This window comes from Alligator mississippiensis, chromosome 3, assembly GCF_030867095.1.
Source record: "Alligator mississippiensis isolate rAllMis1 chromosome 3, rAllMis1, whole genome shotgun sequence".
In the NCBI taxonomy this organism is placed as follows: Eukaryota; Metazoa; Chordata; order Crocodylia; family Alligatoridae; genus Alligator; species Alligator mississippiensis.
The window spans coordinates 250,959,451-250,984,988 of record NC_081826.1 but is presented as its reverse complement, the minus strand read 5'-3'; the positions used below and the strand labels follow the sequence as shown (position 1 = coordinate 250,984,988).

At 45.3% G+C, this 25,538-nt stretch overlaps 1 protein-coding gene across 2 annotated transcripts in view; it reads left to right on the top strand.

Moving 5' to 3' along the window:
* Window positions 1-17,330, top strand: part of FAM151B (family with sequence similarity 151 member B) — a 38,848-nt gene extending 21,518 nt beyond the window's left edge. For both annotated transcript variants that reach the window (XM_006269985.4, XM_019482907.2), the window contains exons 4-6: window positions 4,561-4,778; window positions 7,941-8,076; window positions 13,527-17,330. In XM_006269985.4, the coding sequence (XP_006270047.1) occupies window positions 4,561-4,778; window positions 7,941-8,076; window positions 13,527-13,680 (508 nt within the window). In that variant the 3' untranslated portion in view covers window positions 13,681-17,330. The remainder of the gene's footprint in view (window positions 1-4,560; window positions 4,779-7,940; window positions 8,077-13,526) is intronic.
* The last annotated feature ends 8,208 nt before the right edge of the window (window positions 17,331-25,538 follow it).

The window sequence follows — 25,538 nt, the reverse complement described above, 5'->3', positions numbered from 1 at the left end:
CGGCATGCGTGCCAATTAGTGGCATGCGGAGACGTTTTCCTCGGCATGCTGAGAGGTGTACAAGGAAAGTGTTTAAAAAAAAAAAAATGTTTTTTAAGTTGCTGCTCCGGGCTCTCTGGAGCAGCCACAGATCCTAGTGCCGTGGCAGGCACCAGGGGCTGTAACTCGGAACACAGGCAGGGATGCTGTCTGCATTCTGCTGACCCTGTCTCCAGGCTATGTCCTCCAGCCCAGACCCTGGAGGGGAGCTGCAGGTGGGCAGGTACTGCAGAGGGGCATTGTGCTGGAGGCTTCTGCATGGGTTGGCCCTCAGCGCTGCCAAGGGGGCAGCTCCGCCCTGTTTACACTGTGCCCAGTGTTCAAGGAGGCTGAGCCTGGAGCCAGGAGTCCCCTGAGCTTGGCATCCTGCCCCAGCCAGGTGGCATCCCCTCATGGGCCGGGCAAGGCCCCACCTCAGGTGCCGCTGGGCACTCCTGCCCACCTGCTGTGGTTTGAGCCCGAGAAGCCCCGGGGCAGGCCTTGCTTCCTGCTGAGCCCCTGCTATCCTCCAGCTGCTGTTTTCCCAAGGGTGTGGCCCGGCCGGCCCACCCAGAGCACCTGGCCCCACACCTGCTTCTCCCTGCATTGCTTGGACCCTGCCCCAAGCACTCAGCCCCAGGTCCTGGCTTCGCCCACCTGCAGTCTCCTCTCAGGGCCAGGGCCCAGGCAGGTGCTGTGGAGGGTCACTGGGCTGAAGGCTCCCAACTGGCTTGGCCCCAAGTGCTTCCCATAGCAGCTGTTCCCAGGGCCAAGGGGACTCTTGCTGTCGGGCCCTTGCCCTGCTCACGCTGTGCCCAATGCACAGGAAGGCCAAGCCTGGAGCCAGAAGTCCCCTGATCCTGGCATCCTGCCCTGGCCAGGTGGCATCCCCTCGTGGGCAGAGCAGTAGCAGCCCATCTCCATGGAGCTGTGTGGGCTTGGGTGCCACTGGGTGCCCTTGCCTGCCCACCATGGCCCGAGTCTGCGGAGCCTCAGGGCAGCCTCTGCTTCCTGCCTGGTCCCCGCTCTCCTCTGGCTGCTACCTTCCCAAGGGCCCAGCCAGGCCAGCCCTCTTGCAGTGTCTCACCCTGCGCCTGCTTCTCCCCACCCTGCCCTTAGCACCCAGCCCTGGTGCTTAGCTCTCCAGTGCTACCCCTGCCCAGGTGGGATGGGCAGGGGTAGCACTGGGACATATCATCTTTTCCTGTCTGCTTGTTCCCCAGCCGGGCCCTCTCTCCCAGCCCTTGGCCCAGGCTCCCCCTGTTCCGGGACCACTGGGGAGGCCCGAGTGCCCTGGCCCTGGCCGCTGTTGCTGGAGTGTTGTTGCCTCCCTCTGCCAGACATTGTCCTGGACCACTGGGCCCAAGCCACAGCTGGTAGCAGTGGGAGATGTGGGCTGTGAGGAACACACCCTCTTTCTCTTTTTACTTTTTTTCCTCTCTTCTTTCTTTCTCTCTCTCTCTTCTTTCTTTCTTTCTCTTTTTTTCTCTCTCTCTCATCACAACATGCTTAACAAAAAAGAATACACAAAAACAAAGGTAGTAGTTTTATTTATTGTCATCAGGTTTAGAATTTTTAGAAAACTTGGTATTTACTGTAACCCCCTCCCAATATTTATGATTATTAACTATATTAATATGTACTGTGTCCTGCCACGTACCCCCTCTACCCCAATTTTGTTTTTCTGACATTATGGCACCTTACAAGGTAGACATTGTGGGGTTTTTGGCACTCCGACTAAAAACGTTGCCAACCCTGACTTAGCATCTGAAAATGCTTAATGGAATCTTTGCCACTTTCAACAATATTTTCTGAAAAAATTAATTTTCAGAAGTAGTTAAATTTCAATGAAGTTTCAGGAATTGTCTTTAATCCTGTGAAGAAACCAAGGGTCGTGATTGCAATATGCAAATTATCTAAAGGAACGTTGAATGGAATTTTGTCCTAAGAGAAAAGTTGTTTATTCCTCCAAGACACCGGGACAATAAAATTGTATTACTCTGAAAGTGATATACATGCTTATGAAAGAAGCTGAAAAGATGTCTTAGAAGACTATAGCTGTTTCTCCAATGAACGACACAGCAGAAATAGCTGCTGTGCTCATGTTGCTCTGGTGAGGGGACTGCAGGTCCTTGACCACCTGGGCAACAGTGATCATCACCTGCTGAATTTCACTATCCAACGCAGGGCGTCAAGGGCTTACACCAAGGCGAAAGCCCTTGACTTCAGAAGGGCCTACTTCAATGAGCTTAGGAGACTAGTGGGGGAGGCACTGAGGGCCCAGAAGGTAGAGGAGATGGGAGTCCACAAGGGATGGTCGTACCTTAAGGGAGAGATCCTCCAGGCCCAAAGGATAACAGTCTCTGAGAGAAGCAAGGGAAGTAAGAGTGCTCAGAAACCCCTTGGCTTAGCAAGGGCATTCAGGAATGCCTGAGGACTAAAAGGGGGGCGTACAACCAGTGAAGGGAGGCGCTATCACCAAGGAGGAGTACTCCTCCTCGGCCCGGGAGTGTAGGAGGGCTATTAGGAAGGCCAGGGTAGAGTGGAACTCAGGCTAGTGTCCAGGATTAAGGACAACAAAAAGTCCTTTTTCAAGTACATTGGGAGCAAAAAGGGCACCAGGCAATGTAGGGGCCCTGCAAGATGCAAACGGTAATCTTGTGGCTACGCCAGACAAGAAAGCTGATATTTTTAACAGTTTCTTTGCCTCTGTTTTCTTGAACAGGGACCGGGATATCCCACCTACCAGAGGTAGGGACAATCTTGGGGATAGCTCTGTCAGGCCTTCAGTCAGTGCAGATGTAGTTAGGGATCTTCTGGAGGGGCTAGACATTTTTAAATCTGCAGGTCCAGATGCCCTCCACCCAACGGTGTTGAGGGAGCTGGCAGGGGTCATCGTGGAGCCCTTGGCCCGGCTGTATGAGCATTCGTGGTCATCTGGCCAGGTGCCAGGGGATTGGAAACTGGCTAATGTGGTCCCAATTTTCAAGAAAGGGAGGAAGGAGGACCCAAGTAACTATAGGCCTGTAAGCCTCACCTCGGTGCTCGAGAAGATCTTGGAGAGAATCATCAAGGAGCATATCTGTGGGGGGCCAGCAGGGGAGATCATGCTCAGGGGCAATCAGCATGGGTTCATCAAAGGCAGGTCCTGTCAGACCAACCTGATTACCTTTTATGACCAAGTAACTAAATCTTTGGATGATGGTGTCGCCGTGGACATAGTCTTTCTAGACTTTAAGAAGGCCTTTGACACTCTCTCTCACCCCACCCTCGTCAGTAAATTAAGCAACTGTGGCATTGATGCCTACACAGTCGGATGGGTAAAAAACTGGCTGATGGGGCATACCCAGAGAGTAGTGGTGGACTGGTTGTACTCAACATGGCAAGATGTGATCAGTGGGGTACCCCAGGGCTTGGTCCTCGGGCCCGTACTGTTTAACATCTTCATCAGCAACTTGGACGAGGGGGTGGAAAACATGCTGTCCAAGTTTGCTGATGACACTAGGATGTGGGGCGAGGAGGACACACTTGAAGGGAGAGAGAGGCTGCAAATAGATTTAGACAGACAAGAATAGGATGGGGTTCAATGTAGACAAATGCAGGGTGCTGCACCTTGGGAGACGGAATCCACAGCATACATACAGGCTGGGGAGTTCCCCTCTTGAAAGCACAGAGGCGGAACGGGATCTTGGAGTCATTATTGACTCCAAGATGAACATAAGCTGCCAATGCCAGACCACAGCCAGAAAGGTCAGCCATACCTTGTCATGCATCCAAAGGTGCATCTCATGCCGGTCCAGAGAGGTGATACTCCCCCTCTATACGACTTTGGTCAGACCACAGTTGGAGTACTGAGTCCAGTACTGGGCGCCGCACTTCAAAAAGGATGTGGCCAGCCTGGAGAGGGTTCAGAGGAGGGCCTGCTTGGTGAGAGGGCAGCAGGACAGGCCATATGAGGAGAGACTGAGGGACCTGAACCTGTTTAGCCTCAGCCAGAGGAGGCTGAGGGTGGAGCTGGTGGCTGCCTACAAACTCATCAGGGGAGATCAACAGCAAATAGGTAGAGCCCTTTTCTCCCCAGCACCAGCTGGGGTGACAAGGAACAATGGTAATAAGCTGATAGAGAATAGGTTTAGGTTAGAGATCAGAAGGCAATATTTTACAGTTAGGGTGGCCAAAATCTGGAACCAACTTCCCAGGGAAGTGGTCCTCGCCCCTACCTTGGGCAAATTCAAGAGGAGGTTGGATGATCACCTCTCTGGGGTCTTGTGAACCCAGCAATCATTCCTGCGTGTGGCAGGGGGTCAGGCTAGATGATCTGTTCAGGTGCCTCCTGACCCTAGCTACTATGAAACTATGATAGTGGGTGCAGACAGAAGTGCAACTCCCAGCTGTAACTTGGAACATTTTCTGCAAAGCATTCTGAGTTACAAACAGAAGTTCACTGTTGGTTCTAGGGGGAAGGGGAATCTAGCTGTGGGCTGGAAGCCTGGAGCTAGATTTTTAGGAATTTTTCTTACTGATAGTGTGCTTTCTTTACAGTCTACCAGCTGTCCAGCCCTCTGTGGAGCTTCTTGAAAGTATAAAGTTGCACCTGAAACGCCCTGTTTGGATTAATGCAGATATTCTACCTGGACCCAATGGAAGTAATGCAGTAGTGGATGCAAAATTTTTTTTAGACATTGTAACATCATTTTTCCCAGATGTAACCTTATCACTGGGGTGGACAACTGGGTGCCAGCTTCAAAGATGCAAGGAAGGTAAAGATGGAAGATAATCATTTACATTTTTCAAGGTTAAATATCCCCCCAAATTTACCTCAGTAATCTTTATGGAAAGAACATTCTGTGCATCAGTGTCAGGTTTTTTACAACTGTAACGACTATAAATAAAGGTATTATTATTACTGAATTTATTAGTCTAGCAGTAGTACTTTATTTGCAACTTGCACTAAAATAATACAATAAAATGAACAATACAATTATATATGATAAAATAACATTTATATAATTTATGTTTTGTGCTAAAAGCTGACAATAAGATTATCCACTCTACCAGCTTACATAAAATTAAAAAGAATATGGTATATGATGATACAAAAAAGATCAAAAGAAGTAGTGGACAGTAAAACAGAACAGGGGAATTCTATTTGATTTTTGGCCTTTATTCTTTGTGTAAGTTATGGAGATACACCTAAGGACTATAGGGCAGGCTTCAAATCGTTAAAGAGAAGCCAGATTGTTTTTATTTCAGTAGTCCAGTATTTCACATTTCCCCATGAATGTAGAGATCCATTTTCCTCTTATTTCTTCAAAGAACAAACAAATAGCAATTTCAGTAATCTGTTTTAGGCCCTTGTTACACATTCCACTTAGCACACACCAATTTTAATTGCTGTTAATTAGGAAATGGTTTGAGCAGTCACATGTTAAGGTTCAGGTGCTCTGACCTACCCTTAGAGGGGTATGGCTAGGAGTCAAGTTGGCTCTGTGCCTGCCCAACTTGCCTGTTCTCTGGCAGGTTAGGTGGTCCAGTTTGTGGGCAGCTGGCGGCTGGCAGGATCACATTGGACCTGCCAGCCCATGCCTGCCTGCAATCTGGGTCCCCACTGCCCCCTGCCACCCAGATTGAGCCTACTGCCTCTCCCTGATGGCCTGGATTGCACCCACTGCTGCACCCTCCCACCCTCAGGGCTCCCTTTCTAATGCTCAGGACTCCCCCCATCTCTTGCAGTTCATCCCTGCCTCACCCAGCTTATCTGCAGCTCTCAGCACTGTCCTGAAGGAGCAAACAAGGAATGGGAACTGGGAAGGAGAACTCAGCCACTGCTGTCATTACCGCCACTGCCAAGCTGCAGCTGATCTCTGGGCTGAGCCCAGCCAAGACAGCAGCAGTAGCAGGCAGGATCCTTTCCCCTGCTTGCTTTCCCAGACAATGCTGGGAGCTGCTGCGGGGACTGGTGAGTGGGGATCTGGAGTGTTGTGGGGGGGTCAGGCCTCATGCATGGTAGGGGGTGGTGTGGTGGGCCTGATGAAAGGGCGTGGCAGGCCTGATGCAGGCCAGTCCAGGGTGGAGTACTGCCTCTCCCCTCCCTGCACTGGCCTGCATAGAGCCCACCACCTACTGGAGAGAGTCCTGAATGGTAGGAAGGGAGTCCCAGGGGCAGGAGGTGGGCAGAGAGGGAGCCCCAATGGCATGGGGAGGAAGGGGAGAGTCCCAAGAGGCAGTGGAAGAGGCCTGGGATCAGGGCTGGGGAAGCCTAGGAGCTGGGAAGGAGGGGAGAGTCTTACCTTTAGGTGTTTCCCCACTGCCCCTGCCGTCACTGTGGGGGAAGATAGTGTGGCTGGGAGCAGTGCCTCCTGGGATGCTGGAGGACAACTGCCAACTAGTTTTGGGCCTGTGGAGCAGTCAAACGTGACTGCAACACAATCTACCCAAAGCCAGTTAGAGATCATCCTCACTGGAAGAGGATTATCAGGACTACCGTACCAAGTTGTTATTTAATTCTTAAAAAAAAAAAAAAAATGAAAAAAATTGTGTGTAGACAATGTTCTCGTTTCCTTGAAATTGTCAGTTGATGAGTCTATGATAATATTCATTGGTTGTTTGCTGCAAAAGGCAGGTGCAGATACAGACATTTTGTTTGCCAGGGGAGTAGGGGGTAAATTTTGGGTAGGTCTCTGAAGTAATAGTGAGGAAAAAAGACATGCTGCAGAGGACACGCTTCATGTATGGAGCAAAGGATCTGGCTATACAAAAACCAATGAAGTGCTAAGTAGCGATACCTGAGCTAATTAATTCTATATGCATTAGTTCTGTAACTGGTATCGGCAGCAGTATATTCATACAGTGCATCACTGTACTAGCACACATTTACTGCTTCCATTTCTGAAGTTAGCATGCACAGAGCTAGTTCAGGGACTTGTTAATTTATAAAAAGCAAGCATTTGGCTACACAGTAGAAATTAGTATGAACCATCAGGGAGATCAGCCAACATCCCCTTCTCCTATTCAGTCCTGGTAATAAAAACAGGTCATGTGGCCTATAGCACCTTTAGTATCTGTGCAAGTTGCTAGTACTATCTGGCATCTTCCCTTTTCCAGCACCCAAAATCTATATTAGCTTTTGTATTTGATTTTTTTAAACTCAAGTTATACTTTTTAGCCTATTCATTTGTCAAACTGTGAGTAATTAACTACACAGAAAAATATTACTGTGGTGATTGAAGTTAAGATTCCCAATAGAATGTAGAAATGGGAGAACAACTAAAAACTACTTTTACTAGTTCTGAAGCTTTCAAAACAATGGTGAAAGCAAGCAATTTTAAAGTGTGTTAAATTGCTCATTTCTAACATACCCGGTACTTTTTCAAGTAAAACATTTTACCTGCCTGCCTTTTTCCTATAACTTAAACAATGTTAGTTGTTTCTTTTATTGTTTCTAAAGTGCTTTTAGTAAAAACTTTTTTCTTATGGTTCAAATATTCTTATTTCCAAAGGACCAGCATCAAGATAAAATCATGCTTCTGTAACAGAACAATGGGACAAAACTCCCATTCACTTCATTTGGGTCAGGATTCAGCCTTTATATAGTTATAAAACTATGCACTAGCAATATTAAAACAACACTTTAGGGAATTGAAATAAGGAATTTCAAAATATGAGTTAATTTTTTTATAATTTATGCAGATATTTACTTTGGCATTATTCCCAATTTGGATAGTGAATTTTTTTTGTAGTCATATTTTGATCAATTTCATTTTTTAGAAATACCAGATTTTACAAAACCTACACTTATTGACAGTGTTCAGCAATACATTGCCTTTATATCTACCTGTTCTGTAAGTAATACTGCATGTATTCTGACAGCACTTATGTTCTAGAGAGTTAATTAATGTGTCACCAAACAATCTTTGTTGTAGGCTACAGCTGGGCAATGGTGAAAGAGATGGCTGAAATATGCAATGCACTTACTCAACCTATAACATTCCCAGTAAGAGCAGCATTAGTATGGCAGTCAAAGTCTGAGTTGCTTTGGCTATTGCAACAATCAGAGAGGTAAGTTTTAAAATTTATATTTGAGTAAAATGCAGATATTTTTTAGATACTACACTATTATTTATTTCATATGATAACATTTTAATTGTTACATATTGGTTCCAGAAGCCCGTAATAACATAAAAGCAATGGATGACTGATAAAACAGAAAAATAAGGTTTTCAGTCACCTTTTTCATTTAATCTTTGGTATATCTGTGCATGTTCTTATATACACATTATACTTTGTTTATTATATTTATTACTGAAACTCCAAACATGGTGAGGTCCCCTCTCTGTGGAAACATATAGATAAGCCCACTGTGAAGTGCTTATAATAATTAGATAAGACAAATGGTGGAAAATTAAATGTTATTATTCCCATTTGACAGACAGGTAACTAAGATAAGAGAAAAAATAAATTATAATTAAATATTTAAAAGCACTTCTAAAAATCATCCGAATAGCTTTCCAGAGTTAAATTCTGTTACTTTTGTATATTTCAGGGTTAGATTTAAATTCCCAGTTCTGTTAAGAAGCTGTGAATATTTTTTTTCAAAGTTGTGAAACTCCTTTTTCTAGCTCTACAATGTCACAGGATACCAGGCCATAAGCTTGTTACTGATCTATCACACAATATTGACCATCATGGGCACCTAAGCTAACATGATTTGGGAGTGGGAGGAACATAAAGGTAGAGAGAAGAATTTTCTGTGTAGAAGAAACTACATTTCTATGGTGGGTTGGTTGTTTTAAGTTTTTAACATTGGAATATTTCAGAATTTTAAAATGTTATAATAATATTAGAATGCCATAATAAAGTTATAAAAAATTCTGAAGCATATTAAATTAGTGAAAACAGTGCAGGTGACGGGGTCAAGATAGATATGGAATTGAGTTACTCATATAGCTCTGAAATCATTATACATCTGGTCATATATACTATATATAAATAAAAAATAAGGTTGTCTTGGTAATTTCATCAATAGTTAAAGATTGCCTAACATTTTCCATTATTAACCTTTGTTTTTTTCTTTATTATTACTTTTCCAAATTTTAACCTTTTGTTCTCAAGCTTTTTTGCTGAATGCCTCAGACTAATTTTTTTTAACCTTCAGCAACTGAATTCAGTCATTTCCAAGACCAAGGTTAGGGAAAATATGTTGTTTTATCCACAATAAAATTGTTTACAGCTCTTTCATTAAGAAGCATTGGTTATAAAGTAGGAACTTAAATTGGGTGAGCGGGGTTGGCTCTATGCCTCCACGTGGGGCTTCCAGCACTCCAGTGGGGAGCTTCACATGGAGGCACAGATCTTGACCAGCCTGATGACACCCAGACTAGGAGCCACAGGATGTTGCACGCCATCAGCCCAGGTGGACTCCAGGCCTCCACATGTGGCTCCCTGACAGTGTGCTTAAAGCCCCACATGGAGGCACAGAGCTGAGTGGGCTCTGTGCTGCCATGTGCTGCTCCTGGGATTCAGCTGGAGCCATGCACTGCCGAGGGGCTCTGTCTGCAATGGGCCAGGAGCACCCCAAGGGTCTGCTGCCTGCAGCTGCTGCTGTTGCCAGTGACAGGGGCTGTGTGCTAGGGCAGGGGGGGGCACCCCCATCCCCATCACCCACCCAGCAGGCAGGAGCTCCCTTCCCCACTCACCAGCTGTCCAGTCACATGCCATCGTGCTCAGTGCTTCCACATAAGGCTCCCAGATGGAGTGCAAGGAGCCCCGCAGAAGCACAAAGCCCACCCAGTTGGATGGTGCATAATCTCTGAAAGCCTGTGCTTCCTGCCAGCTTACAGAGGAACAGCCACAGGCCAGTAATCGTTTTTCGGAGGGGCTCCACAGGCTAGATAGAATAGCTTAGCAGGCTGGATCCGGCCCATGGACTGTATTTTGCCTGCCCCAGCCCTAACCCCTGATCTTTGCCACCAGAGGTCCCTCCCCTTGCTGCCAGAAGTACTCCTTTTAGACAGGGGGGTTGCCATCTTGGAACCAGAAAAAAAACAAATCATAAATGAAAAATCAAACATCTAATATAACATATTTTAATTTTATTTCAAAAAGTATCTTTGTTCTTATTTACATGTGTTTGCATAGTGTATATAGAGGTGATTGCATAATATCTTAAAATAAAGTCTTATTCTTGTATATTGTGTGTGGGGGATTGTGGGGTGTGGTTGGGGGTGTGTGTGGGGGATTTGGGGGGGTACAGACCCATCCTTCACATCCCCCAAATGCCCCACCTACACACACCTTCCCTGCTACATGCCCACCCTCAATGGTGCCTGTCACGGCGTGGTCCTATAGGAGGGCCGTGATCTCCTTAAGGCCCCCTCTCCGTGTCAAGTTGGCCCAAGGGCACCCTCTGTTTCTCGCCCGCCACGTCTTTGCTGTTAGATAAGGTTGGGAGGCTGCCTTATGCCCTCTCAGACACGTCTCTATGTTGACTCAGACCCCGTGGTTTTCCCAGACTCCTTGTGGGTCTTCTCCTGCAAATGGGTGCTTTGGGCACCCTAGCCTTATGGGCTATGCGTGGCTCCAACCACCCCCGATACCACACCCCAAGCCTCGCAGATGGATTTGACTTTGGTCTGTCTCTATCTCTCTCTTTTCATGTACACTGCCGCCCCCTCCTGGGGCTCTCCTCGCCTTCTCTCGGGGCCTTCTCTGCACTGTTGCCCTCTCTCGGGGCCTTCTCAATAGTGCCCGCTCTCTCTGGGGCTCGTCGTGCCCACACTTGGGCTTCTCAAATATTGTCCCCTTCCTGGGGCTCTCCGCGCCCACACCTGGGCTTCTCCAAGTTGCCCCCTTCCTGGGGCTCGTCACATCCGCACTGGGCTTCTCAATAAGGCGTTCCCCTCTCCGGGGCTCGCCGTGCCCAACTTGGGCTTTTCTAATAATGTCACCCCCTTTCTGGGGCTCGCCACGCCTGCACTGGTCTTCCCAATAAGGCTCCACCTGGGGCTTGCTATACCTGCACTGGGGCTTCTCAAATGCCCGCTTTCTGGGGCTGGGGTCTAAGCACCTGGTAAGCTGCGCCCTCACTGGTGCCGGGGCCCCCACACCACTGTGGGTCCCTTTATGAGGATACTGCACCCGCTCTGGCGCTGGGGTCCTCACACTCCGTTGTGAGTCCCCAATGAGGCCTCCTCCAACCCCTTATAGCCTCACCCAAACCACCAGTGTAATAACAAAACAAAACACAAGCCCCTAGGCTACAACATAACTATAAGCCACCTGGCTGTAACCACATTGCTCCAACATCTTAGAGCTGCCTTATGTTATCTGGCTTAGGCAGTACCTGCGGTTCTCACTGCTTCTCGTATCATGACTAAAGAAGCTCCTGCCTCTCTGGCTGCTGGCAGGGAACTGCTAGCCTGGCCTCAGCCCTGGACTTTATAAGAGCCAGGCTCTGCCTCCTACAGGCAGCTGACTGCTGTCAGGTGTGGGTCATTTGTTGCCTCCAGTTGCCCTGGCAACCCACAGGTGGGCTCTTATTCCCTGCTCTTTTCCCCGGTAGTTTCCCCTCTCTAGGAGCAGGGCACCTCAGTGCTCTGCGACAGTGCCACAGCCCCCACTGCCAGCGACAGCAGCAGGTGACAGGCCCTCGGGTTGCTTATGGCCCGTGGCAGGCAGAGCCCTCTGGTGGCATGTGGCTCTGGCTGAGTCCCAGGACCTGCACATGGTGGCATGGAGCCTGCCTGGCCCACTCGCGCATGCCTTCAAACCAAACCAGGCTGCTTCCAGCACCACAGGTGGGAGCTGTGTGCAGTCAGGCCAGGCAGGTTCCAGCACTCCAGTGGAGCAGCTGTGGGCCAGTAATAATTGTTTTTTGGAGGGGCCCTGCAGGTCAGATACAATAGCCTGGTGGGCCGGATTTTGCTGCCCATGGTGTAGAGTTTGTCCACTGATCACTTTTTGCAGCATCTGGAAACTGTTGTGGTGTTGGCCACAAAAAGTGAACCCAAAGAACCTGTTTCTTCTGTGTTGTTGGTGCTCCCTCTATTGGCACAAACACAGAGTGGAAGGAGCACCTTTAATGCAAGATGGTACAGAGGAGAAGAGGGTCAGGCTTGGAGATTGAGAGTAGAATAGAGAAGGGTAGGGACGGCCTGTGGATAAGAGCAAAGGCAGATTGGGATAGAAAGGAACAGGCACTGTGAGACAATTGGAGGCATAGAAAGAAATGCAATCTGGTGAACACTGGGCAAAAGGGTCAGTAACCATGAGACCATGTTAACTTTATTTCCCTGCTGGCAACAAGTGGCTGTGACATCCACTGTCACTTAGGTTAAGAAGCAGAGGTATGTGTTATGGATCTAAATGTTTTTAAACCTGCAGGTGATCTAGATCCATTAAAGTTGTCCATAATTTAATCTGTGTTTTCAGTACACTCTTCAAAAATGTAACTTAAGAAATTATATACAAGAAAACTACATTAAAGAACATTAAGGTTGCAAAGTAAAAGACTCAAATGTTAAGAAATACTGGAATGAAGGTTGTACATGTAATGTTAATATAACCACCTGCCCTGTGTGTACATTATAATACAGTCTTTAACTGGTGATCTTCATGTATTGCTGTTTTCCACAAGACGTTCTTTCTTAATTTTAATTCAGTGCACAAAACAGAAGGTGCTTATTGAATGGGAAGTTTATTTGGATTCTTCTAATTCAGTGTGGTCTAAACCCCATTTGTTGCATTCTTATTTAAATCCTATGCTGAATACAGAATTATCAACTTCCTTATCTTTTGGGGTTATTGTTTAGCACTTACCATAATATCCCCTTGGTTTACAAACATTAATGTATTTGTCTTTTCAACACTCCTTTGAGATAAGATAGTGTCAATACCACCATTTACAGGGGGAATCTGAGACCCAAAGACATCAAATTAAAAATTGTCAAGTGTTCACTAATTTTGAGTGCCCAATTTGAGGTATTTAGAGCTTAATTTTTTCAGGTTTTTAGTTCTTTCATAGCAATTTATGGGTTCATACATAGCTCCAATTTACTTCAATTACAGCTCTGAGCACTCAGCCAATATAGCCTCATATACCCCAGGTTGGGTGCACAGAAAATGAGCAACATGATTAAAACTTTGGTTTAAGTGACATGATCAGCACTGAAAGAACATTGAGGAAAAATATATTGAAAAGCTACCCTTAAGTGCCATCCATTCTGTGCACGGAATGAAGCTACGGAGCTGTGAGAAAATTAGTATGCAGTAATATCATTAAAAACTGTCATAGTACATGTACTCAGCCTTCATTCTGATGTTTCCCAGCTTCTGATTACTTGATCTTACAAGCGTAACCTTTTTTTACTTATGTGTAAGTAATTATATGTCTAAAGTTAAGATACCGGGACCTTAGTTATTTTTAGAAGCTAATCAGTAAGGTGCTTATGTCTTGAATGTATTGTGTTAAAATGATGATGTACCAATTTAATAACTGTGTTTCAATTTAGGTACAGCCTGACTGTTTGGACAGGAAAGCAAGATCAGTATTCCACAGAAGATCTGCTCCACATCAGAGAGAATTTTGATAAAAGTAGGGTTTATTATGATATTTTAGAACCACAAAACTCTGAATTCAAGAAGGCCATAGGAATAGAAATCTAAATATAAAGAAAATATTGATTGTAAGATACCTAGGAATTAGGTACTTTAACACAAAGGTTTCTATCCAGGGCAATACAGTCCTATTGAAGGCTTACATGGAGCACATTTATAAGTGTCATGCAACTTTCTGCTAAAATTTTATTAGAAGGCTTTGCAACATAAAGAATAATACTTACCATTTTTTTCTTCAAGCCTATGTACATGTGGATCTCTGACATGTGCCCTCTGTGCAGGAGTCCAGAACAGTGTCACTGCCAGTGTCCATTAGGGCTCTGGGGTTATAGGTTGTAGTCATGTTGGTCTAAGGACATAGGCAGACAAGGTTCTTTGGGTAAATCTATCTTTTATCAGACCAACTCAGATTTTTGGAAAAATTCTTTGTAGCAAGCTTTCAGGTTTAAATACCTTTGTTAAGGCTGAGGAAGCATCTATAGTTAGTGTGTGCTCTTCCTGGACGGAATGAACAGTAAAAAAGCCAGAGGCTAGTATGCATGCATGACAGGCCGGGGGGGAGGGCGGAAAGGGGAATGATAATGAATGTAGCAGGTAAAATAGTGCCTGGGGAGTCAGATGTCAGGCAGGTTATAGTGTGTCATAAATCCAATGTCTATATTTAGTCCATGATTCTTTGTATCCAGGTTGATGAAGTACAGTTCATAGGCTCGTTTGTGAAAGGTGTTTTATAAATTCCCTTTGCAGATTAGAACTGAGATTGGAGACAGAGTGGTTTTCTTGTGAGAAACGTGCCCCCACAGGTAATTGGGTATTCTTGTCCTTAATAGATTTCCGGTATGTGTTCGTTCATTCTGGTGCACAGTTGTTGTTTAGTCTCTCCTACGTATTTTCCAGCAGGGCATTTGGTGCATTGGATTAAATATATTACCTTTCTGGAAGTGCACCTGTAAGATCCAGGAATGCTGATGCTGTGGGGTGTAGTAGTTGTGGGGGTACTGGAGATATGTTGGCAAGTTTTGCATTTCTTGTTATGGCGTGGTCTGGATCCATTCGGTGTGTTTTGGGCTGTAGGAAGTTTGCTTCTGGTGATAAGGTTAGTGAGGTTTGGTGCTTGTTTGAAGGCTAGGATGGGTGGCTCTGGGAAGATCTTTTTAAGAATTTGGTCTCCTTCTAGTATGGGTTGTAATTGTTTGAGGATTTTCTGTATAGGTTCAAGGGAGGGGTGTAATGTTATAACCAGTGGTGTGTGATTCGTGGGGGTTTTCCTTCTGTACTGCAGCTATTCTTCACGTGGTACTGGGTGGCTCTTTGAAATGTGTGGTCTGTCTCTCTGGGAGAGTATTCTTGTTGAGTGAAAGCCTTTTTGAGATTTGTGAGGTGGCAATCCCGGGACTTCTCCACTATTTTACCTGCTACCTTAATTCCCTTCTCCCCACCGCCTCTCTCACCAACTGACTCCTCAATTTACATCTTCGCTGACTACCAGTCTCGCATGCGTACCAGCCCACCTCTGGCTTCTTTATTGTTTATTCCATCCAGAAAGAGCACACACCAACTGCAGAGACTTCCTCAGCCTGATGAAGGGTGTTTAAATCCGAAAGCTTGCTAAGAAGAATTTTTCCAATTTATTTGAGTTGGTCTAATAAAAGATACAGATTTACCCAAAGAACCTTGTCTGCCATGAGGGCTTTGCAGACTCCTTGGTGGTGTGGGCTTGCCTCTCTGGCCTGCTACTACACAGTTTGTTTGGCCTACTGTTCTGATGCCTCTGGTAGGACCCTCACTCCTTGATGACCTGTAGCCATTTGACTGCTCTGCCCAGCCAGCCTCCTTGCATAAACTCTGCTGCTGGACAGAGCCCAAAATACCTAGCCTCCTGTCCTTAAAGGGGCAGTCTCCTTGGTGAAGTTACAGATCCTTACACAGGTGTAACCTTTAATCCAGCTGCCATCCAAACACAAAAACTCCCAGCTGAACATGGTGCTGCTTTATATATGAGAGAGTTCTGTTTTGGCTTAGGATAAGCTGTTAAAACTGAAGTCTAAACATAACAAAGATATGTGCGTGAACCTTGTCATCCAGGCAAGACAATACAAATCATAACCTAGTGAGTTTGTAGATGTGTTAAAGGGACATATGTATAACATGTTTGATACAGACTTCCAGAGAAACTCCCAAAATAAATAAAAACAAAAATCCAAAATAAAATGCAACAACCAAACTGACAAAAGAAAAAAATCCCAATACCTTAGCGCATTTTCATTGATATCTCAGCTTCCAAAAAGAGCAAGTTTCATAATCCACATTTAATAAATAGGGAAACTGAAAAACAAAATGACTTGCTAGATCATTCAGTGAATCAGAAATGAAGTTAGGGCAAGAACCAAACTTTATGACTCCTGATTTCATGTTTTTAACAATGAACCACATTGGAGACGGACGCTGAGGAAACCCAATGAAGTAACAATACAGTTATCTCCCTCTGTAGAAAGTCTTTTACAGAGTTTCAGGCAAATGTGAATTCATGCAAGAGGAATGGTTTATGTATTTACAACTATATAGGGGGTTCTCACTAGTGAAGTTCAGTCCATTGGTCACTTGATCAGTTCACAGAGGTCAAAACAAGAGAACAGGAGTTCTAAAAAATTGTCAGCAAACTTTGAAAGAGTTTAGATGATCTAAGAATTACAGGATCAGATACTAGCTCAGTTTGCCTTATTATTATGGGTTATAAGGGGAAAGAATACTCACCCCACCACTTTTATGCCTCAACATGGAAACAAGGAGAGCCATAGGGCACATTAGTGGTCTCAACAGAAACTAGTCTTGACAGTCTCACAAGCATGTGGATGATGTGAGCTACATTGGTACATACTCGAAAGTTTTAATTTTTATTTCAGAGCTTTAACTTTAAACATTTATCCCATTATTTCCATCATCTAACAACAGATTATAGTGATTCTGCTTTATTAAAAGGTGATTTTGTGCTCTGCAGCCTTTAGCTAACACTGAACAGACATGCCCTCAGTGGCTTTCAAGTGAGCTGACACTTTTCAGAAGTCGTAGGTGTCATGACCCAAAGGTCTGATTTTGTGTGTGCGCTTCAGCACTAGAATTATCCCCGTGGGTTTACAGCTTCATTGCGTGGTGGAGTTTTGCTGCACAGAGAACCCGTGTGCAAAGGAGAGAGTTCCCACCACTTTGCAGCTGTCTTTGCAGGGTGCATTTTCTTTGCAACACAGAAATGCACGGTGCAAAGAGTTCCCGCTCTTCGAATGCAAATTGGTGTCCCGCTATTGGCTAGTGCTAAATTATTCCCATGTGGCGGCTAGCGATTGGCCTGCTAGCCGTATAAGAGGCTTGAGCGGTTTCCGCCCAAGCCGAAGAGGACTCCACATCCATCTCGTGGGGACTCTGGGTATGCGGCAGGGTCATCGAAGCCCTGTGTGGAACTCAGAGGAGTTTGGCGGCCTGATCCACCGCTCACCTCTTCCCGTCTTCGAGCAGTAACCTTTCATAAGACGTATCGACGAGTTTTGAGGCACGCTTGTCCTGGACATCCGGAGTTCTGTCTGCGTGGAGCCTAGCAAACTCCACATGATTGTTCGTGTTCTTTCTGTTTGTAACCGCAACTCAAGCAAGTTTTCAGCCTGCACCGCGACCATCTCGGTGTAAGTAAACAATCTTAAAATCAACCATTAAGCGTTTGTGCCTAATTCTAGCTCGGCGCCCACCCTCTCCGACCCGGCGTGCCCGGGCTGCCGGTCACAGCCCGCGTGCAGCGCGACCAGGGCCGCGGGTTTGCACCCGGCCCGCACAATAGGTTGTTAACTCTCTCATTTGGGACATAATTAGTGTGACACAAAAATAAAAAAAGTTACTGAAATCAAGAGCTGTTCTTTGAGGTGTGATGTGCTCATTGATGCTCTTCATGAGGCACGTGACCCTTTGTAGAGGAATTTCGAATGTTTTCACCAGAAGTTGCTTTGGAGCCATGCTCTGTGTATGCCTCTACCCCTTCTCCTAAAGGGAAAGCAGGGCCAACCACCACTCAATTCCTTCATCACCCAAATGACTGGACTTTGAGCTGCAGAGAAAGAGAGTGATCTTGGGATCCACATGTATGAAACATTTTGAAAAAAGTCATGGTTATCTTAAGTAACCCTGATTTTTGTGTGTGTCTGCATGTAGATCTCACACAGGGTATTTTGCTACTGTGATAGGCTCACGCTGGGCGCAGCTGCCAATGGGCCATGGGCGTATCCCACCTCCTTGGGTCACGTTGCACTTGGCCTGTTTGCCCACCATGACTTCTTGTTCACACAGGGTATACCTTTGCTTGCCTGGAGGTGATGATCAGAGGTTCCCTGAAGGTTGAGGACCCTTGTTGTGCTTCCTCAGCCTACCTCAGTGTTTCTCAACTGGGGTGCTGTCATCACCACGGCAGCCAGGTAGAACTGCGCTGCGGGCTCTTGGTGGAGCCCTTCCCAATGCTAGTCCTGGAAACAAAGGTGAACAGGGTAACTCCACTTGCCTCATGTACCCCTATTTCCAGGAGGAGTGGGGGGCAGACAGGTGTCAGATTGGGAAGAGCTGTGGCATTCCTGCCTGCTTTAGGTTTATCCGGTGATATATGAGCCATGTGGGGCCAATCTACCTGGCTTCCATGGCAGTGCCCACACCTCGGCATCCCTGAAAGGGTCTTATGACCATCTGAGAACCACTGTTGTAGAAATTGATTAGGATGGTACTAGATCTCTTCTACTGTACTTCTGGCCATAGCCTTTTTCCCTTTGTGAATCATCCATTCTATGTACTTGGCATTCTGTCCACTTTGTGTGGATCATTTTGCTTACTATGCCACTGTGGAATATTTTTCTTGTACCATAATGCTTTGCACCTACTTCATGTTTTTGCCTGGATCCTAAGATTGATTTATCTTCAATTTGTAGACCCATTAGATAGAATCCTAACTTATTTGAGGGAGTTTTTCCTTTGACTTTAATGAAGTCTGATTTCAGCCATGCTTTATGAGTTTAGTGATTCCACGTAAAACTGGAAGATGTGTACATGAACTGATTGAAAATGTCTATTTATATATTTTAATGCACTTAATTACAAATGCACAGAATTCCATGGACCTTGCACAATAGATAATACAACTCCTTGCAGTATAAAATTAGTATACTTAATCTATTATAACCACTCAAACATTAAACATCCTTCACTAAGATAAGTGCATTATAATTCAGACAAAACAGATATTTTTTTTTGGGCTTGCCATTGCTTTAAATTATATTATCAAAGGAAATACCCCCAAAACTCTGTTTAAAAAAGTATCCCCTTTATCTTCAACATTCAGCTGCTGAATATTTTTTTTGAGTTAAGGAAAACAAAAAAGCCCCATAGTCTCTAAAGATGTTGTTTTCTTATGATTTTTATAATCATTTTTGTTGTCTTTAATCACCCAGGTGTCCGTGATCACAGACCTTTTGTTAATAGTATAATAGATTTACTTCTGCACTTCACTTTCGATTAAACCTGTTTGATGTTATCTCAAGTTCACACACCATAAAGCTTTCATTTATGATTTTTATTGTGCTGTGTTTGGAGACAGGAGAATTTGATTCCAGCACCTGGTGCATGTTATCTGTTTCATATAAACAGCAACTGTGTAACAGTAGGCCGTATTTGAACCATACCTGTTCCTTTATGTAATCTCAGGTTTACATAATAACATCTCTCAGTCACAGGATATATACCATCTATTTTTGAAACCTACCAAAAGGAATTTATCTTCTGAGTAACTACAAAGAAAGAGGTAGTTAATTAGATAACAGGATGAAGTTAATAACTGTAGTAAACTAACTGGCATTATTCCTTTAGTTGCTCTAGCATTGATATTTTTATTATGCGCATTTGTTTTCTCAATAGAGGTAGGTCAAGATCAAGTCAAAAGGTGTTTTAAAAGTGCTATTAGCTAACATTTTGAGACCATAGAGTAGATAGGTCAAGTTTATAGTTTTACTTGTGCTAGCTGGTTGGGATGAAAATATACAGCACTATCTAAGCTAGCCTTTTAATAAGCTTGTTAGTTAAACCAAATTCATCATGTTGTTGATATACCTCAACTTCAGGAGTTTAGACTTAACCAGAACCAGCTAAAACTTTTTAAAAAAAGGGTTATACACTGTTCACATTAGAGCTTGCAGTGTTTCTAAACAGCATTTAATTAAAATATATTATTTGATGTGCTCTTTAAAACAAAACAGAACCAAAAACACATTATTTTCTAGTTAGGACAAAATATTTGAGTCAGGATTAGGTTAATGCTGCACACAGTGCTAGATGGGGCACTGCTATACGAGACAACCTCAGTTTGCTATGTCATGAAGAGATTCTATGTGGTTATTCAAAGTCCTCTGTTGCTTTCCATTAAGTGTACAAATGAAACCCCCTGTGTCCTTGCCAAATCTGCTCAGGCAAATTATATTCTATTTAAATTTGCATTGCAGTTGCCCTTCAATATAGTATTATTCTGATTTAACTGTTGTGTAATTAACTACTGCTGGCTAAACTCAATTGTGATGTAATTTTTTAATGACTAATATCAGTAATCCTTACTACATAATTACAAACCTGCCTGTAACCATACTAAGCTTTAAAAAATATTTACAATTATTCTCATACATTTGCTGCTTGGAGAAAATAGCCACCCCTGAATCTGGTAGTCAGTTTAACTCTTATGGGCAAGGTACCTGTGACAGGGAATCCTTACTCTATTACTCGGAAAAGGCTGGGGGACAAGCAGAACCTGTGATGGCCCTTTAAGACTAGAGTTTTTCTGACCCAAAGGGATAGGAATTCAGGAAAAAAAAAACAGTACAGGAGAGAAGACAGACAATAATGTTACTAGGGAAACTAGGGACCCAAGAGGCAAACACCTAAAGGGGAAAAGAAGACAGGGTATCAGCAGTTACCAACAGCACTGCTACAGGTGTTTTGAACCCAAGCAGGGCTGAAAGTATCAGTGAGAGACCACTGTGCTTGTGCCTATAGGATGGGCTGGACAAAAGGGAAGGGACTTACTGGTATAAGAGACTTACCCGTAGGCCAGCAGGGTCACTTTAGCCCTGGCTGAGAAAGGATGAGGAACTCCAAGGCAGGCTGCGGTGGAGCCTGGCGTTGTAGTAAAGGGAGCCCTGACATGCAAAGGTGAAGAGGCTTCTTTTTGTGTTCTAAATTCACCAAGAATGGAGATGATTTAAGTTCAGGTTGGTCTTTGTTTTCTGAGTACCTGGATGAGCTGTTTTTTTTTTTTGTGGTAGGAATAGTAACTACTGGAGGATCAGATGGTAGCTGTATAGGTGGTTAGGAGGCCACTCAAGGGTGCCTGAGAGGCAGTCTGGGTTTTGAGCCCTGCCAGAGCAGGGGTACAAGAGAGAGACCAGGCAGGCTCTGAGCAAAAGGACCAGAGCCTGAACCCTAAGAAAGAGAGAAGCTGAGGCTGAGAAGTGGGCCCAGATTAAAGACCTACAGCCAGAGTAACTTATGGGCCAAGCCAAGAGTGCTGAAGCCTGTACAGGAGGGTGAAGGACAGCAGAATGATACCCATGAGGCATGGGTGTGGCTACGGAGGAGACTGGAGGCCATGATTAAAAGTCCTGATGGCTTAATTAGGGTCAATAGGGTGCCAGGAAGTGACTATAGACTTGGAATAGTGCCAGCAAGGCACCAGCGGGTTCATTGGGCTTGAGAAATGCCTGCAGGGAATAGTGGGGAGGGGGCCCAGAAAGATTAGTTCAGTTATCTAGAGAGCCCTCCAGGACTCAGTGACAGCCTCCCAATTGATATCAAAAGAGCATCAAGGCATGGCAGGTGAGATAGAAAGAGGGGTTATATGGAGGACCTGGTGTGGGAATAGGACTAGGGTGGCACAACTAGCTTCACGGTTCATCCTGTCATAGCACCCCAGTAAGATACTTGAAAGTTTACTCATTACCTGGAAAAAGCATGTCCCACCGAATCTTCAATACTTAATAGGTAGGTGAAAAAAAGATACTAAGAAGCCAAGTGATGCATTCAAGAGAGGGCTGAGGGGCAGGAAGACTTTGTAATGACAAATAGCAGGAGCCCTGAAGTATGGGAATAATTTCATAGATTTCATAGATTTCATAGACATTAGGGCTGGAAGGGACCTCGGAAGATCATCGAGTCCAGCCCCCTGCCGAAAGGGCAGGAAGTCAGCTGGGTTCATAGGATCCCAGCAAGATGAGCATCCAGTTTGCTCTTGAAGGTGTTCAATGTAGGTGCTTGAACCACCTCCAGTGGCAGGCTGTTCTAGACCTTGGGGGCTCGGACAGTAAAGAAATTCTTCCTTATGTCCAGCCTGAAACGGTCTTGTAGTAGTTTATGACCATTCGACCTAGTCGTCATCCCTTGGGGCGCTCTGGTGAACAAACGTTCCCCCAAATACTGGTGGTCACCCCGATAAACTTATAGGTGGCCATCAGATCACCCCTGAGCCTGCGCTTTTCCAGGCTAAAGAGCCCCAGGGCTCTCAGCCTGTCATCATAGGGTCTGCTTCCCTGACCTCTGATCATGCGCGTGGCTCTTCTCTGGACTCTCTCAAACTTCTCCACATCCTTTTTGAATTGTGGAGCCCAAAACTGGACGCAGTACTCCAGCTGCGGCCTCACTAAGGCCGAGTACAAGGGGAGAATGACATCCCGGGATTTGCTTGAGAAGCATCTATGGATGCAAGCCAGCGTTTTGGTCGCTTTACTAGCCGCAGCATCGCACTGCAGGCTCATGTTCATCTTGTGGTCAATGATGACCCCCAAGTCTCTTTCTTCCATAGTGCTAGCCAACATAGCACTGCCGAGCCTATAAGGATGCTGCGGGTTTTTCTTCCCAAGGTGGAGAACCTTGCATTTATCGGTGTTGAACACCATCAGATTCTTGTCCGCCCACTTGCTGAGCCTGTCCAGGTCAGCCTGGATCACCTGTCTGTCTTCTGGTGTGGATGCTTTGCCCCAAAGTTTGGTGTCATCAGCGAACTTGGCCAGTCTGCTTCTGACTCCAGTGTCCACATCATTAATGAAGATGTTGAACAGTATGGGTCCAAGGACAGAGCCTTGGGGGACCCCACTGGTCACAGGACACCACGATGAGTGACTTCCATCAATTACTACCCTCTGGGTCCGACCCCAGAGCCAGTTTTCCAGCCAGTGGATCGTGGAGGACCCAAGGCGACAATTGGCCAGTTTCTCTAAGAGGTGATCATGGGAAACCAGGTCAAAGGCTTTTTTGAAGTCAAGATATATGACATCAATCTCTTCTCCCTTGTCTAGGTGATAGGTCACCTGGTCGTAGAAGGAAATGAGATTGGTCAAGCAAGACCTACCCGCAACAAACCCGTGCTAGCTATCCCTTAAGATGTTGGCGTCGGCCAGTCCATTAAGGATGGCCTCTTTAATAAACTTTTTATTGACTACATACAATACAAATGCTTCCAGAACTTGTTACACCACATATTGAAAGTTTTAAAAAGGATGAGCAAAGGAAGCATAGTACTCAAATAATAGACTGGAAGGGACCTCAAGATTCATCTAGGATTTAGGATTCACTGGATAAAAAAAAAATAGATATCTATCCAGCCTCTTTTTTAAAGCTTTTAATAAAGGAAATGCCACAACTTCTCTAGGTAACTTTTTCCATTGCTCTATGGAAACTGTGATTAGGACAGCTATAATTAGGACATTTTTCCTGATATTTGATGTCAGTCTTTGCTGTAATTTAAGCCCACTGTCTCCTGTCCTAACCTCTGTGGCAAAAAGAAGGCAGCTTTTAATTTTCTTTATAGCAGTCTATAAAATGTTAAAACCTCTATCCTGGCAGCACTTAGTCCCTTTCTCCATACCAGACGTGCCTAGGTCTTTCATTATGCAGGATTAATTTAAATTCTTTACTTTCTTCATTGCTCATCTGTGGATTGTCTCTAGTTTCTCCTTTAACATGTGGTGCCCAAAATGACTCCAGCTGAGGTCTAACCAGTTTTGAGTCTTCCATGTCATGCACAATGTGTCAGAGATCCTAGCCTGGAGTAAGGGAATCTTTACATGTGCTCTGGAGTGTAGTGGGGAGCACTTTAATTGGAACAGCTCCTATAGCATGCATTGGAGCAGATGTCCAGCACGTGGGTAGGTGCCCTAAATACCTAGGTAGCTACACCTGCCTTGGGGCTCTTGCTGACAAGCTCTGCCCTAGCTAGTTAACCAGCTGACTTCCTGATTCGCTGCTGGGAGCTCCGTCTTCCCATTTATTCCCATCTATGGCAGCAGCTTTCAGGGCAGCAGTTCTGACTGTAGTCTGTTTCTGCAAGCCTCTTGATCCCTGTGCTTGCTGGCTTTCCTGGTTCCTGACCTTAATTTTGGCACTGTTCCTGGATTCCAGCTTTGGATTTCCCAATGAATGCTTCCTGAACTTGCTTAACTCTGTTCTCAGAATCTGACCTGTGGATCGTACCATGGATTTGGTAACTCAGCATCTAATTTCCAGACTCTGTCCCTGGATTTCCCTCTGGATTTGGCAGTTTGGCTCCTGAACTCTGATCCATTCCCTGCCCTTCAGTGGCCTAATCATTACAACCTAGTCTTACACAATGCTTCTGTTAAATCAACCCAAGAATGTATTTGCTTTTTTGCAACAGTATCATATTGATGACTTGTATTGACTTTGTGATCCACTATAATGCTCAGAGCCTTCTTGAAAATGCTACTCCTATGCCAGTTATCTGCAATTCAGAATCTGTGCCTTTGGCTTTTCAATCCTGTGTAGCACTGTCAGAGACAACCGTAGCAGGGTGCAGGGCCCTGGGTAAATCAGCCTGTGCAAGGCCTGGATGCAGTGTTGGCGGCAGAGGTGGGGAGGTGGTGGTGGCAGGCAGCCAGACACAAAGCCGGCCCAGCTCCATGGGGCCGCCCCAAAGTGATGGGGCCTGGGGCAGTTGCCCTGACATGCCCCCCCCTGCCCAGGACAGCTCCGAGCACTGTACATTTGCCTTTCAATTTCATTATGCTTTTGTAACCTAATTCTCTAACTTGTGAAGTTCCCTTTCATTTTAATTCTATTCTCCTAAGTGGCTTTCTCTTTTTTTTTATCTGTGAATTTGATCAGTATACCAAGTAGAAAAAAAAGAAAAACAAGACCAGAGGACAGATCAAAGCTGAGTAAATGTATCCAAAAGTTAGGCAGAAGAGATGAGTGAGGTATGCCAGGAATTAGAAGATAGCAAGAAAAGGGCGATTTAATGAAGTTGTTTGCTGTATTAATGGATTTTTTACTCTACAAACAAGAGTGATTAATCAAAGACAGGTGAGAAAAGCATAGTTTCATAGTTGGCAGGGTTGGAAGGGACCTAAGCAGATTATCAAGTCCAACCCCCTGCCATGGGCAGGACAGGATGCTGGGGTCAACCGACCGCGGCAAGGTGTCTATCTAGCCTCCTTTTGAAGTCCCCCAGGGTAGGAGTGAGTACTACTTCCCTTGGAAGTTGGTTCCAGATCCTAGCCACCCTGACTGTGAAGTAGTTCCTCCTGATATCTAGCCTGAATCTACTCTCCGTCAACTTATGGCCGTTATTCCTTGTTACTCCCAGTAGTGCTCGGGGGAACAGGGACTCTCCCATTGCCTGCTGGTCTCCCTTGGCCAGTTTATAGATGGCCACCAGATCCCCTCTCAGCCTTCTCTTGTGGCGGCTGAACAGGTTCAGATCTTGTATCCTCTCCTCGTAGGGCCTCCTGATCATGCGAGAGGCCCTCCTTTGGACCCTCTCCATGTTATCCACATCCCTTCTGAAGTGCAGTGCCCAGAACTGGATGCAGTACTCCAACTGCGTCCTG